The 17,671-nt window shown below is 54.2% G+C and overlaps 3 protein-coding genes and 1 pseudogene across 3 annotated transcripts in view; 3 read left to right on the forward strand and 1 right to left on the reverse strand.

The window, feature by feature from the left end:
• Nucleotides 1-4,382: 4,382 nt before the first annotated feature.
• LOC103892492 (small ubiquitin-related modifier 2-like) lies at nucleotides 4,383-5,126 on the forward strand (annotated as a pseudogene).
• A 2,132-nt stretch (nucleotides 5,127-7,258) lies between these two features.
• GCHFR (GTP cyclohydrolase I feedback regulator) lies at nucleotides 7,259-11,609 on the forward strand. The gene is made up of 3 exons (XM_002825311.6): nucleotides 7,259-8,100; nucleotides 9,731-9,825; nucleotides 11,130-11,609. The coding sequence occupies exons 1-3, from the start codon at nucleotides 8,065-8,067 to the stop codon at nucleotides 11,251-11,253; spliced, it is 255 nt and encodes an 84-aa protein (XP_002825357.1). The 5' UTR covers nucleotides 7,259-8,064; the 3' UTR covers nucleotides 11,254-11,609.
• DNAJC17 (DnaJ heat shock protein family (Hsp40) member C17) overlaps nucleotides 9,062-17,671 on the reverse strand; it is a 43,137-nt gene continuing 34,527 nt past the window's right edge. Inside the window, exon 11 of the mRNA XM_009249727.4 lies at nucleotides 9,062-11,967. Coding sequence (XP_009248002.2) covers nucleotides 11,845-11,967 — 123 coding nt within the window. The 3' untranslated portion in view covers nucleotides 9,062-11,844. The remainder of the gene's footprint in view (nucleotides 11,968-17,671) is intronic.
• Nucleotides 13,545-16,423, forward strand: C16H15orf62 (chromosome 16 C15orf62 homolog). Its single transcript, XM_002825310.5, has one exon. The coding sequence runs from the start codon at nucleotides 14,485-14,487 to the stop codon at nucleotides 15,010-15,012; it is 528 nt and encodes a 175-aa protein (XP_002825356.3). The 5' UTR covers nucleotides 13,545-14,484; the 3' UTR covers nucleotides 15,013-16,423.

Raw genomic sequence — 17,671 nt, forward strand, 5'->3', positions numbered from 1 at the left:
CAGTGAGCCAAGATCTCGCCACTGTACTCCAGCTTGGGCGACAGAGTGAGGCCTCCTCTCAAAACAACAACAACAACAACAACAAAAAATATATATATACACTTTATTTTGGAGGAAATAAAAATTTCCTCTGGAAACCTTCCCAGACCACCACCTTGGTGAAATTAAGCTTTTCACCCTGCTTTGCTCCTGTGGCTCTATTGCCTCCATTATACTCTTTTTTTTTTTTTTCAGACGGAGTTTCGCTCTTTCGCCCAAGCTGGAGTGCAGTGGTGCGATCTCGGCTCACTGCAACCTCCTCCGCCGCCCCTGGGTTCAAGCAATTCTCCTGCCTCAGCCTCCCAAGTAGCTGGAATTACAGGCTTGCACCCCCACGCCTGGCTACTTTTTGTATTTTCAGCAGATACCGGATTTCTACATGTTGGTCAGGCTGGTCTCGAACTCCTGACCTCAAGTAATCTGCTCGCCTCATTCTCCCAAAGTGCTGGGATTACAGGTGTGAGCCACCGCACCAGGCCCATTACACTCTGTTCTGTGATTATTTGAAGCGGGATTTCTCCATGTTGGCCAGGCTGGTCTCAAACTCCTGATCTTAAGTAATCTGCTCGCCTCAGTCTCCCAAAGTGCTGGGATTACAGGCGTGAGCCACTGCACCAGACCCATTACACTCTGTTCTGTGATTATTTGCTTTCTACTCTGTCTACACCACTGGACTGCCCACTCTTCCAGGATGGGGTTCACTCCTGATTCAACCCAGGTCTCCTGTGCCTGGCACAGCTCTAATGCAAAAGCATCCATAAAAGCTGAATGGAGGAAGGAAGAAAAGAAGGCGTGACCCACAGCACGCCCTGCCACTTTGACAGTGTGTTCTCAGCTGTGGCAGAAAGCTCAGTGGCAGAAGAATAATTTCTCCTCTCTGTATGTGGGGGGAGGCAGCTCTGTGAGATAAACGGATTGTGATGAGAGGCTAGGCCAAATGGGCAGACCAAGCAGGGGAATTCATTTCCCCCTGGATATTAAAGATGTTATCTGGCAGGCACGTGTCTGCCAGGGCAATCAGCAGTGTGGTGGGTGGTTCTGGACAGAGCTCTTTATCTTGTGCTGCATCTGCAGACCAGCTTTGCAAATGTAATAAAGGCCTGGCTGCCTGAGATATGCACTGCCCACCTTCCCACCCCCTCCACAGCCCAGCCTGAGAAGAGAGCAGACCAGACCCCAAACTGTTGTCCTGCCCTCTGCCCAGAACATCTGCCTCATCTACCCCGGCTCTTCCAAGAGAGGTGACAAGTCAAATGCCTTGGGATGGTGGCCTTACCCGTGTGTATAACGTTTAAGGTTCTTGATGCCTTAAAAAATAATTCTTTCTCTAGGCCGGGCACGGTGGCTGCCGCCTGTAATCCCAGCACTTTGGGAGGCCCAGTTAGGCGGATCACGAGGTCAGGAGTTCAAGACCAGCCTGGCCAATATGGTGAAACCCCATCTCTACTAAAAAATACAAAAATTGGCTGGGTGCGGTGGCTCATGCCTGCAATCCCAGCACTTTGGGAGGCCGAGGTGGGTGGATCACGAGGTCAGGAGTTTGAGACCAGCCTAGCCAACATGGGGAAACCCCGTCTCTTCTAAAAATACAAAAAAAATTAGCCAGGCTTGCCATGATCTCAGCTCACTGCAACCTCTGCCTTCCAGGCTCAAAATATCCTCACACCTCAGCCAGGGGTGGAACTACAGGCACATGCCACCATGCTCAGCTAATTTTTTAATTTTTTTGTAGAGACGGCATCTCCCTGTATTCCCCAGGCTGGTCTTAAACTCCTGGGCTCTGGCATTCCTCCTGCCTCGGCCTCCTAAAATGCTGAGATTACAGGCATGAGCCACCATGCCCAACCCTTTTAGAAATATATATATATATATATATATATATATATATAAATAATTTTTTGTTGTTGTTGTTGAGACAGGGTCTTGCTCTGCCATTCAGGCTGGAGTGCAGTGGCACAATCACCACTCATTGTAGCTTTGAACTCCTGGGCTCAAGCTATCCTCCTACCTCAGCCTCCCGAGGAGCTGAGACTACTGGTGTGTGCCGCCATGCACGGCTAATTTTTCAGTAGAGACAGAGTCTCACTATGTTGTCCAAACTCCTGAGCTCAGGCGATCCTTCTGCCTTGGCGTTCCAAAGCACTGGGATTACAGGCATGAGCCACCACGCCCAGCCAGAAACTTTCTTTTTTGTAGAAATGGAGGTCTCACTGTGTTCCGCAGACTGGTCTCAAAATCCTGGACTCAAGCAGTCCTCCTGCCTTGGCCTCCCCGAGTGTTGGGACTTACAAGTGTGAACCACCCAACCTAGCTCAAAAACTTTTAGTCTGATTTTGATAGATATAAGGGCTGTTTCCAGTTTTTTACTGGTTACAGTGCTGCTGTGAACTTTCTTGTACATGTATCCTGATGGCTGTGAGTTTTCCTGAGGTTTATTTAGGAGAGGTTTGGTTGCATCATAGGGTATCATTCACACCAACTTGCAAGCCCAACGGTAGTGGGATTGTTGACATCTTCACCAACACTTGATATTTACAGATTTTAACATTTTAAATTTATTTATTTATTTTATTTTTTGCTAACCTGTAAAGCACTATCTCACTGCAGATTTAAAATGTAGTTTACGGCCGGGCGTGGTGGCTCACGCCTGTAATCCCAGCACTTTGGGAGGCCGAGGCGGGCAGATCACGAGGTCAGGAGATCAAGACCATCCTGGCTAACACCGTGAAACCCCATCTCTACTAAAAATACAAAAAATTAGCCAGGTGTGGTGGCGGGCGCCTGTAGTCCCAGCTACTCGGGAGGCTGAGGCAGGAGAATGGCGTGAACCCAGGAGGCAGAGCTTGCAGTGAGCCGAGATTGTGCCACTGCACTCCAGCCTGGGCAACAGAGCTAGACTCTGTCTCAATAAAAAAAAAAAAAAAAAAAAAAAAAAGGTAGCTTAGGCTGGGCACAGTGGCTCATGCCTATAATCCCAGTATTTGGGGAGGCAGAGGCAGGAGGACCGTTTGAGGCCAAGAGTTGGACACCAGCCTGGGCAACACAGTGAGACTGTCTCTACAAAAAAAAAAAAAAAAAAGTTAACTGGGGATGGTGGCATGTGGGAGGTGAGGTGGGAGGATGCCTCAAGTCCAGGAGCTCAAGGTTACAGTGAGCTTTGATCACAGCACTGCACTCTGGCCTGGGTGACAGAGCAAGACCCTGCCTCTTAAAAAAAAGAAAAAAAGTAATTTAGTCTTCTGTACTCCTGGTGTTGCTTATGTGCTTGTTTGGTTGGATCTGGTACTGTTACCGCAACATGACCTCAATTCTTTTTTTTTTTTTTTTTTTGAGATGGAATCTCGCTTTGTTGCCCAGTGTGATCTGGGCTCACTGCAACCTCTACCTCCAGGGTTCAAGTGATTCTTGTGCCTTAGCCTCCCAAACAGTTGGCACTACAGGCACATGCCACCATGCCTGGCTAATTTTTCTATTTTTATTTTATTTTTTTCAGACGGAGTCTTGCTGTGTCGCCCAGGCTGGAGTGTAGTGGCTTGATCTTGGCTCACTGAAATCTCCGCCTCCCAGGTTCAAGCGATTCTCCTGCCTCAGCCTCCCGAGTAGCTGGGACTACAGGCACCCGCCACCAGGCCCAACTAATTTTTTGTATTTTTTAATAGAGACAGGATTTCGCTGGGCAGAGACCAGCTGCCCAGGCTGGTCTGAGCTACTGACCTCAAGTGATCCACCCGCTTTGGCCTCCCAAAGTGCTGGGATTACAGGCATGCGTCACTGTGCACAGCCAAATTTTTGTATTTTTAGTAGAGACGGGGCTTCATCATGTTTGCCAGGGTGGTCTCTAACTCCCAGCCTCAGGTGATCTGCATGTCTTGGACTCCCAAAGTGCTGGGATTACAGGCAGGGGCCACTGCGCTGGCCCTCAGTTCTTTCAGGAAGCCCCAAAACCTGTGAAATTAACCATCCTCCCAGCCGTGCTTGCTTACAGAAACAAAGGCCAGGTGCCAATAACCAGGAACCAGTGACAAGATGAATTGAACTCAGCAGTGCTGCCTTGACCTGAGTTACTGCTTCACTGCTATACTAAAATCTGCACCCAGTGTGGAGAAATGTACCTTGCTAAGCACAAACAGTGCCAGGTGCAAAAAGAATCTACACATTCCAGCTGCTCCTGGAAGAACCCATCCAGGAATCCCTACCCCAGTCTTCACCTATCTGCCCAAAAAACCCTTAAGATCCCCCTTTACCCAATGTCCAGGGAGCAGGTGCTTTGAGCAGAAGCTCCCCTTTTCCATTCTTGACCAATGAACATTTCTGCTCTGCTTTACTGAACCTGGTTTCATTCTATTGGTGAGAACTGCACCGGACGGGTCAAGCGACCCTCCCTTGAGGGCGGTAACAGTACCTGCTTTGTGAAGCAGCAGCTGCAGAGATTCTGGTGCTTGCCATGGCCATGGAAGCTCAAGGAAGAAGTTAAGACTGAGAACAACGATCATATTTATTTGAAGGTGGTATGGCAGGATAGTTCTGTGGCGCAGTTTAAGAGGCATACACCACCTAGTAAACTGATGAGAGCCTATTGTGAATAACAGGATTTGTCAATGAGGCAGATCAGATTCAGATTTAATGGGCAGCCAATCAATGAAACAGACATACCTGCACAGTTGGTAATGGAGGATGAATACACAATTGACGTTTTCCTGCAGGAGACAGGTGTCTACTAAAAAAGGAACCTACTACTTTACTCCAAACCTCTGTTCTTACAGACCAAGATTACATCCTCAATTAGAAAACTGCAATTTGGTTCCATTACATCCCGACCAATATAGTATAGTTTTATTTCATTTTCACCTTCCCCTTTCCTTTGTTGTACATACAGTAATGGGTATGTGTGCACCAGCATATTGCATTTGTGTTTTTTGTTTGTTTTTTGTAAAATGGCCAGTGGTGTGTTCTGATTGACATCAAGTGGAGATGGGACTGGGAAAAATACTGGTTCTGTGAAAATACCCCCTTTCTCCATTTGTGGCATGCTCATTCAGCTCTTATCTTTTTTTCATATATTTATTTTAGATGGAGTCTTGCTCTGTTGCCCAGGCTGGAGTGCAGTGGTGTAATCTTGGCCCACTGCAGCCTCCGCCTGCCAGGTTCAAGCGGGACTACAGGCATGTGCTACCACATCCGGCTATTTTTTTTGAGACGGAGTCTCACTCAGTCACCCAGGCTGAAGTGCAATGGCATGATCTCAGCTCACTGCAACCTCTGCCTCCTGGGTTCAAGCGATTCTCCTGCCTCAGCCTCCCAAGTAGCTGGGACTACAGGTGTGTGCCACCACGCCCAGCTAATTTTTGTATTTTTAGTAGAGACGGGGTTTCACCATGTTAGCCAAGCTGGTCTCGAACTCCTGACCTCAAGTGATCCACCCACCTCAGCCTCCCAAAGTGCTGGGATTACAGGCATGAGCCACCGTGCCTGGCTCAGCTCTTATCTCTATATTCCAGTGAGTTATATTTTGCTCTGTTTTAACTAAAAAATGACAACATAAAAATCCTTCCATACTTCATTCAACTGAAGAATTTTATGTTTTTCATTTACCATTGTAAAAACCAAGGTCAATCGTATAACTTAAAAAAATCCTTCTAATCAGTGGATGATTTTTGTGCATAGCTTTCACATGTAGGGTAATCTGTCTTTAAGTAGGAATAAATTACTTAAAAATAAACCAAATCATGGCTCACTGCAGCCTCAACTTTCTGGGCTCAAGTGATCCTCCCGCCTTGGCCTCCCAAAGTGCTGAGATTACAGGCGTGAGCCACTGTGTCTACAAGGTCTTGTGGTTTAAATAAATGTGGTTAAAATGAAAAAAAGTAAAATTGACTTTAATTTGTATTTCCTGGATTTCTAATGCTATACTGGGCATCATGTTATATATTTATTGGTTTTGTGAAGGGCCTATTCAAGTCAGTTACCCCTGTTTTTTCCATTGTTCGTCTTTTTCTCACTGAGTTGTAGGAGCTCCTGGGCATTAATCTTTCGTTAGTTTTTTTTTTTTTTTTTTTTTTTTTTTTTGAGACGGAGTATTGCTCTGTCCCCAGGCTGGAGTGCAGTGGCCCAACCAATCTCGGCTCCCTTACAGCTCCGCCTCCCAGGTTCACGCCATTCTCCTGCCTCAGCCTCCCGAGTAGCTGGGACTACAGGCGCCCCCCACCACGCCCAGCTAATTTTTTGTATTTTTAGTAGAGACGGGGTTTCACTGTGTTAGCCAGGATGGTCTCGATTTCCTGACCTCGTGATCCATCCGCCTCGGCCTCCCAAAGTGTTGGGATTAGCGGCGTGAGCCACGGCGCCCGGCCCTTCTGTCAGTTTTAACACATCCTTTGTTAAGCATGAATGTGTTTTATCTCTCTGGCTAACTTGTTAGGTCAGTGGGTAAGAGGGCAGGGGTAGGAACTACAGAATAATAAATTAGACCAGTTAAGGAACCTTTAGGATTACAACTTCCTGCTTCCCTTATAGCTCTCTCCACGTCTGTCAAAGTGTTGGAACAGCAGCATCCCCTATAAATGCCCCTCTTAAAAAGTGAAGATTTTTACCCTCCCATGGGAGGGAAGGCTACCTACAGGCTGTTTTTGTTTTGCTTTATTTTCTAGAAAACCAATCACAGGCCGGGTGCGGTGGCTCACGCCTGTAATCCCAGCCCTTTGGGAGGCCAAGGCGGGTGGATCACCTGAGGTCGGGAGTTTGCCACCAGCCTGACCAACATGGAGAAACCCCGTCTCTACTAAAAATACAAAATTAGCCAGGCGTCGTGGCGCATGCCTGTAATCCCAGCTACTCAGGAGGCTGAGGCAGGATAATCGCTTGAACCTGGGAGGCGGAGGTTGCGGTGAGCAGAGATCGCGCCATTGCACTCCAGCCTGGACAATAAGAGCGAAACTCCATGTCCAGAAAAAAAAAAAAAAAAAAAAGAAAGAAAGAAAAGAAAAAAGAAAACCAATCACAACAAGGCAGATAAAGAATGATGAGTTGTCAGATTTTGATACATGCGGATGAGGGGCGTAGACGCACCGTTGGGAACTCGCAGCCGCTCACTGGTGGCTGGTGCGGGGGAAGTTGTTTCATTTGCCCCAGGTGTTGCCCAGTGACCTCCTGCGCGTGCGCCGCGTCTGTCCAGCTGCGCGGGAAGCTCAGGGGAGGGAAGGCCAGGTTCCGTACATTCAGTCACTCCAGACCTGGCACCCAGCCAAGCGCGCGGTTCCTTTACAGACTTTCCTGCGGGTCCACAGAAAAGCAAGGATCCGCCTCTGTGCTGGAATTAGGGTCTGGGAGGGGGAATGCGCAGTGCGCCCTGGGTGGTATTTTAGTTGTCGCCTTCAGGGCTAGCTCCGAGCCTCGTGCCCTGGCCTCCTCAGCGCTTAAGGAATCTCTGGAGCGCATGTCTTGGCGAGGGGAAGTGGGGCCCAGTTGAAGCTGTCGAGGCGTCTCTGAGAGGGGTGGACTGGGGCCTGGAGAGGCCTCCGTGAGGACGCCGTTTGCTCTGGGTTCAGCCTGGCAGGGACTTTGGAACCTGGCCTGCAGCGTTGCAAGAAGCGGGCGCGGGGGCAACACGCGCGCGGGGACGCAGTAAGATCACAGGCTGCAAAGAAAGCAGCACTAAGCGTCCTGGAGGACGCTGGAGCTTCAGGATAGTATCCTTCCAGGTCGTGGGACCGCCCTCTCCTCCCCGCACTCCACCTTCCCGCAACTGGATCACTCGGCGGAAGCCTCAGGTGGGCCCCGGGGTCCAAGTCCGCCGCCGGGAGGGCGGGGGCGGGTCCCGAACCGCCGACTGCAGGGCGCGTCACGGCAGCCGCTCCTGATTGGCGGCCACGGCGGTCACGGGCGAGGTGCCCCGGGATTGACGCCGCCTGTGGCCAGAGCCGGAGTAACGGGACTCCCAGCTGCGCGTCGCAGTCCCGACGCGAGAAGGGCTGGAGTCGGCGTCCAGCCTAGAACCCCCGGTGGGAGCCAGGCCGGGACGCGTGCACCATGCCCTACCTGCTCATCAGCACCCAGATCCGCATGGTAAGTACCGGCCGCCTGGCGACTTGGAGCCGGGACCAGGCCCTAGGGGGCTGCGACCGCACCTTCATGCCTCCCTCCTGGGCTGCACCCACCGGGGGCTGGACCGGGAACCCGCCCAGACACGCCCCCTTGGCCGGGGAGAGGGAGTGGAGAAGCGGGCTCAGCTCGGCTCCTGGGACTTAGCGAGCTCTGGCCGGCCCGGAGCCTTTATTGCCGCGAAGGGGCCCGGGTACGTGCGTCCCGGCAACAGGGCGACCTCCGGGCGCTTCCGGCTCCTGTCCTACCTGTCCGCGGGAGAGACCCAGGGAGCCCTGGCCTCACGCGCAGCACCCAGTGCCCTGCACAGAGCCGCTCCGCAGGAGAAAAAAGGGGGAATAACCTGAGGGAAAGAGGTTTGGAAAAGATAAGGACGTGCCAAGGCGCTGAAACCCCGGTGCCAAGTCCTTGACCCATAAACAGCAACTAGCTGCACCCTTAGGCACTTCCAGGAAGGGCTATCCCTGAAGCTTTAGGGAAGGAAGAAAACAAAGAACCCCCTGCTTGGGAAAAAAGGAAGGCGAGAAGGGGCTGTGCAGTTAGAGGTGGGAACACCATGAGTTAGAAGTCACGTTCCTTTCTCTGGGTGCAGTTTCCTTATCTGTAAAAAGGTTCTGATTGCCCCTCAGGAGTCCCCTTTTAGCTTCAGAAAGACATGACTCTGCCTCCCAGATGGGCAGCAAGGTGCTCTCTGCCCTTGCTCACTGCCCAGTGCTGGGGTGAACCAGCAAAGGGTACACAACCTCCTTGGTGGGTTCACCACCCAACAGAGAGCTCTTGCAGAGCCCTGGGCAGCGCTTTGTGAAGCAGCCATCTGCTCAGCTGCTAAAATGTGGATTCCTGGGTCCCTTCCCAGACCTCCTAAAACTCTGTCTGGGGCTTGGGAACCCATACTTGGAAATGGCCCCCCTGGAAGTGATTCTTATTTCTTAAAAGATATGGCTTTATTGATATGTAATGTGCATACCATACATTCTTTGATTTAAAGTGTAGAATTCAGTGTTGTTGTTTCTTTAGTGTACTCAGAGTTGTGCAACCATCACCATAATCAGTTTTAGAACATTTCTAATACCCCAAAAGGAAACCCTGTACCCACTGGCAGACACTCTTGATTTCTCCCAAGTCCCTCAGCCCTAGATAACCACTAATTACCTTTCTGTGGTAATGTGATCTGAGTCTGGCTTCTTTCATTTACATAATGTTTATTTTGTTTTGTTTTTTTTGAAATGGAGTCTCACTCTGTCGCCCAGACTGGAGTGCAGTGGTGCAATCATGGCTCACTGCAGCCTCAAACTCCTCCCACCTCAAGCGATCCTCCACCTCAGCCTCAGTAGCTGGGACTATAGGCTCCTGATACTTTGCCCAGTTAAAGCTGAGCTTTAAGGCACTAGGGAGGGCCCCTACATTGCTCCTCCTGATCATTGATGGGCTCCACTCCTTCACAGCTTGTGCTCAGCCCCTAAGGATCCTCGCTACTCTCTGTAGCCTTTACCTGAAGCTTACTCAGGGCTAGCAGGCAGGGGAGGAAGGACAGGCAAGACCTTGCACCACCTTCTGGCAGCCAGCCAAGCAGCCACTGTGGCTTACCTTGCAGGAGGTGGGCCCCACTATGGTGGGCGATGAACAGTCGGATCCAGAGCTGATGCAGCATCTGGGGGCTTCAAAGAGAAGTGTCTTGGGAAACAACTTGTAAGTAGCAGCCTCCCTCAGTATCCTCTACCTGCCAGCCCCTAGACCTGCCTCTGCTCCCTTTACACAACCTCCAAGCCCAGGGACAGGGCCCAGCATCAGAGCCCCCTGCCTGCATCCTGGGGCTCTGTTCTCTGGAGGAGTTGGTCCCATCTGTAGCCTCTCCAACATCCCCCCTCTCCCCCATGAGCCTTGCTCTGAAAGCTTTCCACATCCTTACTGGAACCGCAGAAACAGTCCATTCCCTGGGTCTAGGACTCCACTAGCGGACTGTTCCTTGCCCTGCCCTCTCCTAAGCTGGACCCCATCAAGCATAGACAGGCACAGAGAAAGGTTTTTGTCGTGAGGATCTGGCTGAGTCGCAAAGCTAAGCCCTAGAAGCATGGAGCAGGGAGCCTACGTCCTACCTCCAGGGTGGCTGCTGCCGGGGGACCTAGCCATTTCCCTTGGCATCCTTCCTAATGCCTCCATGTCTAAACTGTGACTACTGCTTCCATTCCTCCTCTCACCCCTGGAGGCAGGGAGAACCCAAGCTACACAGGCTCTCTGAAAAGAGTTGTCAGATTGAGTGCCAGTTCAAATTGGGGAAAGAGGAGGGCTGATCCCAGCCCCTGGGTCAAGGCTCGGGGACAGAAGCCAGCCCCCTCCCTTTGCCATGAGGCACTTGCCTCTCCATGCCCAGCTTGAGGCTTGAGCCCTTTGTCTGCTTCATGGTCTTTCAGCATCAATTAAACCTGAAAGAAGGACCACCAGCATTCTCCATGCTAGGGAGTGGTGCACAGAGCCAGGAGCTACTGGGGCTCAGCCTTGTTGCTTCAGAACTGCAGGACAGCCAGGGCAGTGAGGGGCCTGGAGGCTTATTTTTTTTTGAAATGGAGTCTCACTCTGTCACCCAGGCTGGAGTGCAGTGGTGTAATCATGGCTCACTGCAGCCTCAACCTCCTCCCAGCTGGAAGCCTGGGTGGGGAGCAAGCTCAGGGAGCGCCGCGGCAGGGCTGTGGTCAGACTAACATGCTCTACCATCTGGGACGCTGGGGAACCTGCTTAACCCCTCTGTTTTCTCATCTATCAATGGCCCCATCAGTGGCACCTTCACTAGCCTGTTGGGAAGAACAAATGAGATAGCTCGTGAAGTACCTAGAAGGGGAGGAGGCAGGGGGCGTGCACTTACCCCAGCGCCCAGCAAGCAGCCAGCAAGTGTGAGTCACTACAAGAGTGGCCAGGCTGCCTGCCGCAGACACTAGCTTTGTGCCAGGAGCTTGCTGTGAGCCCCTCCTCACCCCACCCATCCTGTCTCTTTGCAGTTATGAATACTACGTCGATGACCCTCCCCGCATAGTCCTGGACAAGCTGGAACGCAGGGGCTTCCGTGTGCTGAGCATGACGGGGGTGGGCCAGACGCTGGTGTGGTGTCTGCACAAGGAGTGACCTTCTCACGCTGATTTGCAGATGGGGCGCCCCTGTGGAGGGGCTGCTGTGGGCCCTGACCTCCAAGCTCCTGCTTCACCATCTGCCTTGCCCCTCTCTTCCCAAATCATCACCGCCATGGGCCCAGCCCCAACGGGCAGTGAATGGCCTTCTCTGAAACCCTGCGTCAAGCAGTGGGAGAGGGCAGTGCCCGGTGCCCTGGTGCTCCCAGCTGCCCTCCTGCTTCGGGCCTGGGCCGAGGGCCTTGTGTAGGCCATGTTCCTCGGGCAGCTGCCCCGGGCCGGAGCTGGGCACCCCAGCGGCCCTGGCGCGTGGCTCCTGCATAGCTAGCCCAAGCCAATAAAGGGCTGTGATGAGTGGCTGTGTCTGTGCTCTGCTTGTGCACGGACTCTGGGACTCACCCTGCGGAGCGTTTCCCTGGGGGTCTGCCCACTTCCTGGGAGGGGCGCCAGGCCTGGGTGGAGCCGTCTGCGGCAGAACCCAGCACCTTATACCTATGTATGGAATAGAGGTAAAATCCTAAAAAAAAAAAAAAAAATTTATTGGTGACGTTGAAGAAAAGGGCTGAGGGGTGGATGGCTGGAGCTGGGGTTATGTGGGCGGCCCCTCCTGGTCTTCCTGCTGCATCCGTGCGATCAGCTGTTGCCGCTCGGCCGCCTGGCGCATGCGCATCATGACGAGGCTCTCGTAGTCTCTCTCTGACAGCACTGAGCCCTGTCGGACAGAGCAGGGACAGGGAGGGGTCAGGGACATCAGGGCACAGCCTCATAGACTCCGAGTACGGTGCCGAGGCAGAGCTGCGGTCTAAGTCTCGGAGGGAGGACGGCAGAGGAAGGGAAGGAACCCGGAACATCCTTTTGGAATCCTGGCTCGCCTGTGTACCCCAGAACACGCCACCTTTGGCCTCCAGGCCGGCTTCTACCCAGCCAGCTCCCCCTCCCTTTCCCCAGGCCCCGTCAGCTCTGGTCCATCTGTTTCTCAGGAATCACCTGCGGGCCCTCTAAGCCGGGCCCTCGTCTCCCTTCATTTCCTCTGGGCCCTTTATCCTTCACCCCTTTCCCTCTGCCCCATGGCTTCTGCCTCTTAGGTTCCCAAGGAAGGGAAGTTGTTTGAGGAGCAGGGATGCACTTGGCTCTGCTGGGCACTGACCCTGGCACTGTGCATGCCCGGTGCCCTGTGGTCTGGCTCCTGCTGAGGATGCAGAAGGGAGCCCTACCCGAGGCAGCCCGGAATGCCCCACCCTCGAAGGGGAGAAAGGCAAGTATGAGGCCAGCGTGCCTCTAAAACTACACACCAGGGCTCCTGGAGGGCAGGGCCCATGGCTCAAAGCTTTTATGAACTTGCCAGCACAGTGCGGGAGATTAAGGAATGCTGTATTTAAATAATCAAAAGAATAATAAACAACCGTCTGAATGGGCCAAGGCTGTAGGGTGGAGAAGCAGCTCTACAGCGGGGCCTAAGCTGCCAACCCACGCCCTGATAAGGTCTGCGGTGGGAATTAAACCTTCTCCTCCCTCAGTGCCACTTAGGCTGTGTGATGATCATGTGGTCCCAACAACTTCTCAGAGAAGTGTGGAGCCCACCTGAGTTGGCACAGAAGTGAGCTACGCCAGGGGTTGCAAGATGCGGTGGCCTGCCCGTAGCAGAGAGCTGTCGGGCCCTGATCCATGGTACCCCACGTGGGGACGCTGTCACAGAACAAGGCAGGAGGAAAATGTGGTGGTCAGTGACCCGGGGAATAGGAAGGGAGTGGCTGGGGTTGAGATGCCAGGCCCTGGCCAGCAGGTTTGGAGTAAGGGGTGTAGAGAAACAGGAAGTGTTACTCAGCCTGGGTTCCCCTGTTCCTCCCGATAGCTGCACCTCTCCCCTCTCCCCTCTCCCCTCTCCCCGGCTGCAGCAGTCCCAGCTAGGCCGGACTGCTAAGCGTGGCCCAGAGCACGGCTGACAATTCACGGCAGCCTCCCTGGCCCAGCCTCCTGCAAGAGAAGGAGGACCCCAGAGGAAGCCCGGTAGCCAGAGGGGAAGGGCTGGAGCACAGCCAGGTGTAGGAGGCAGCACGGCCCGGCCCTCAGCAGCCGCTCTCCTGGCAGGAGCCCTCTAGGGTAAAACAAGGGAGGACAAGGAAATAGCAGCCAGGCTGATGGCAGGCCAAGAGGAGGCCACGTCTCCCATCCCCAGGTTAATGCTGCTCTGCCAAGAAAACTTGGAGCCACCCTTGGCGGGCCCCCAGCCCAACCCTGGGCAGCAGAGCCCGCCCATCACAGGCATAGCGCTGCTCCCCGTTAACATACCCTCTGCCCCGCTTCCTGTTCCCGCAGGTCCTGCTCGTGAGGGCCTGACAGCAGGGCTGAGTCACCCATACCAGCTACAGGTCTCTTACTTCCCCAACAATCGTTCCACACGCCTGCCTTTCAATTAACTCCCACCCGCCCCGAACTCCTCCTACCCAGACACTGTGGGCAGGGAGCCAGGCGCACCTGCTGGGGGCCCAGGGTGGTGGGGCTGTGATGAGAAAGGAAGCCGCGTGGTGACACATGAAGCAGGGCTGCCCCCACACGAGTCCCCAGAGGAATCTTAAGCTCCCATTGCCCTGGGGTGTTGGTCCCAGCTGCCCCATCCCTGCACGCGGATGCTGCAATTACCCAAGAGCACGAAACCTGGCTTCCCATCTGACTGAGTCAGCTGAGAACAAAAACACATCTCCACCGCCACAAACAGCCAAGCCACTCATCAGAGTCCAGGAGCCACCGGCAGAGAGGGCACGGCCCCACACTGCCCCAGAGACGCATAGGAGCCAGGCAAACACCAGGCGAGTGAGCTCGGGCCATCTGCCGCCTGCCTGTGGAAGGAGTGCTCGCCAGCCTCACCCAGCCCGAGAAGGTCCACCTCTGCCTCCGCCGGAGCTGCCCTCATTCTGGCTCCAGTAAGTGCTGCTTCTTCCTTCTGGGGTTTTTTCCACTGCCCTATTCAGTAACCAGGCCAGTCCTGTCCCTGTGGGAAAATCTTGCTGCCAGGAACTCCCAGCTGTCTGCTCTCCTGGACAAAAAAGTTCCTTCTTCCTGAGCCCTCCTCTCACCATCCAAGATGTGGTCAAAGGTCTGTGCTGAGCGGAAACCCCGAGGCCTCTGCTCCTAGGGGAGCCTCCCCAGCTGCTGGCACTCACTGCCCCAGCAGGGACCGCATGCACCCTGGCTGCTCCTGAACACCTGTCTGCTGGCTCCCCTGGGCCCCATGGAGACCTGGCGGAAAGGCTCCTTCCGCAACGCCTCCTTCTTCAAGCGGCTGAGCCTGGGGCGGCCGCGGCGGCTCCGGCGACAGGGCAGTGTGCTTAGCCAGGCCAGCACAGCGGGTGGGGACCACGAGGAGTACAGCAACCGAGAAGTCATCCGGGAGCTACAAGGGAGGCCAGATGGCCGGCGCCTGCCACTGTGGGGGGACGAGCAGCCCCGGGCCACCCTGCTGGCCCCACCCAAGCCCCCACGCCTCTACCGAGAGAGCTCAAGCTGCCCCAACATCCTGGAGCCCCCACCTGCCTACACAGCAACCTACTCTGCCACCTTGCCATCGGCGCTCTCTCTGTCCAGTGCCCTCCACCAGCACTCAGAGAAGGGCCTTGTGGACACTCCCTGCTTCCAGAGGACACCTACCCCAGACCTCAGTGATCCCTTCCTCTCCTTCAAAGTGGACCTGGGGATTTCACTTCTTGAGGAAGTTCTGCAGATGCTAAGGGAGCAGTTTCCTAGCGAGCCCAGCTTCTAAATGGGGTGAGGGTGGGCAAAGCCAGGGTGACTGGAGGATCCAGAGGTTGGGGATTAAAGAAAGGACAGGGATAGGACTCCAGGCCTATCGCTGGAAGGTTCAGACAGGCAGAGCTTCTCCATCCTGGGGGAGGATTCCAGGATAGGAATCCAGGGCTCTGCCTGCTCTCTGGGTCCTGAACAGTCCTCCCAGGCACCCCAGAGTGGAGGGACAGAGGCAAGCTGGAAATGTCGGGGGGGGCGGCCCTTCCTGGCAGGACCCTGAAGGAAGCTGGCTATGCCGGGAAAGGGAGGCTATGTATGTGCGGCAACCACAGGAACCAGGTCGAGGCTGGCAGGGCCAAAAGGTGGCACGGGGTCAGGTCAGGAAGTGGGAGGACACAGACTGGGCAGAGGAGATGAGAGGCCTGTGCCAGCCTCTTGGGAAGCCACTGTCAACAGAGAGGTCACGGGACAAGCCTGGGTAAAGGCAGTCCAACCCAGGCAGAAGAGGAAAGTGGGAAGGCCCGGGAAGAAAGGGGAGAAGGCCTGACCCGGTCTACTCTGGTGGCCACTCACTGCATGACACTGAATTGAAATTAAATAAAATTAACAATTCAGTTCCTCAGCTGCGCCATTATTCCAGATTCCACATTCCAAATGCCCGGTGGCCACACATGATTAACGGCTACCACACTGGCCAGTGCAGAATGGACGTAAACATCGCTGCACAAAGTTCTAATGGACAGCGCTGGCTAGACCATGGCCTGGAGCCACCAGCAAAGGCGAGACGCATACAGGGGCTGGCCACGTAGGAAGAGATAGGTAGAGAGAGAGTATAACTCAGGAAAAAGACCAGGCAAATCCTTAGCAGAAATGAGGACGTGGCTCAGTCTGCCAACACAGCTACCTGGAGCAATCCCTGGTGAAGGAAGGCAGCTCTAGAGAATGCCAGCCAAAGGCACGTGCACGGCTTGCAAAGGGGTGCTTTGGGGAATTCCCAGAATTATTAGTGATGGGAGCCCTGGCAGATTTCCTTCCTCGAAGAGAGGAGAACTGGATCCAGGGATGGGCATTCAACAGCAAAGCGGCACAGCTGGTCTCCAGAACCGTCTCCCAGGATTAGAGAGTTCTGCCGCCTGAACCCTCCGATGATGGACCTGCCAACCAGGCCAAGCCCACTGGGTCAAAGCCACAGGCTGTGCTACGGCCCCACCCCATGGCCTCACCAGAACACAGAAACCAGAGCTCAGCAGCACTGGCTGGGCCATGTGTTGGTGGACCCCAGGACTCGCTAAGAGTAGCAAAGGGGAGAGGGAAGCTCCGGCACACACCATTTCTACGACCTAAATCGGTGGCCTCCCTCCTTCCTCCCCTTGTGTATAGGTACCGAGCTGTGGGTACAGGAGAGGATGAATACAATTCTAACACAATCTATGGAGTGTTATCTGGGGCTGTGAAATGCTGAGACTTGAAGGTGGGAATGAGGTCTCTAAAGCAGGGCCCTGAGTCAGGCCCAGGCCAGTTCGTTTCCCTCCATCCAGGATCTGGGACACACTTGCAGAAAGCTGCTTTCCAGTCACCCCAGTCAAGTGGAGGAGCAGGCTGGTGTGGGTAAAGTAATGAGAGCAGCCTCCTGCCAGCCTGCTGAGGGTCTGTGGACACACCAGACAGGCCCTAGGCCACTGCAGAGAAGGGGAGAACCAGGTTGCTAGATCTTGCCCCCAAAGCAATCTGTTCCACCAAGGTGGGGACAGGTGTGGCCAGGAGCCCCACAGCCCCAGCCTTTGTATCCAGGCCAAAAGACACCAGGGCCATGGTTGCGGGTTGGGGGTTACACACAAGCTGGAAGGTCTACACTTCACCCAGGCAGGGCACCCAGACTCTGGGCAGGCAGCACCCCGTGTCAGCAGGGTAGCCAGAGTTACTTTTTTTTTTGAGATGAAGTCTTGCTCTGTTGCCCAGGCTGGAGTGCAATGGCACAATCTCGGCTCACTGCAACCTCTGCCTCCCTGGTTCAAGCGGTTCTCCTGCCTCAGCCTCCTGAGTAGCTGGGATTACAGGTGCGCACCATCATGCCCAGCTGATTTTTGTGTTTTTGTAGAGACGGGGTTTCACTATGTTGGTCAGGCTAGTCTTGAACTCCTGACCTCAGGTGATCCGCCCTCCTCGGCCTCCCAAAGTGCTGGGATTACAGGCGTGAGCCACTACGCCCAGCCTGCCAGGGTTACTTCTAAGAGGAGATATTGCCTCTTGACAGTCGGTCCCTGTCTGGGGCAGCCAGAGACACATCCAGAAAACGGAAGCGCTGGGAAGGAAGTGGCTGCCCTAGTAGTCACCTGCCCCTTCTCTGTAGCACTGGGTCGTCTAAGCTCCAAATGCTTCACACGCCACAACCAAGCAACCTGAGGGCCAGGAAGATCCCTTTGGTGAGAAGGAGAGTCCCAACAGGAGACCAGATATGGAGAGAAAGCAAGGTCTAAGAATACATTGTGGGTGGGGCCTCTCTGGCCCTCAGAGAGGAAAAGGGTTCAACGTGAAATCACGGCCCCTCTTGCCTGGGTTGGTGGACCTGCCAAGCTCACTCTAGGCCCCAAGACCTGAATTTGGAAGGAAAGAGTCTGAGAGGAGCCCAGGTAGGAAGAGCTCCGAGACCTGAGTGCCCAGCCGGGCGAGGCCTG

Source organism: Pongo abelii, chromosome 16 (assembly GCF_028885655.2).
Source record: "Pongo abelii isolate AG06213 chromosome 16, NHGRI_mPonAbe1-v2.0_pri, whole genome shotgun sequence".
NCBI lineage: Eukaryota > Metazoa > Chordata > Mammalia > Primates > Hominidae > Pongo > Pongo abelii.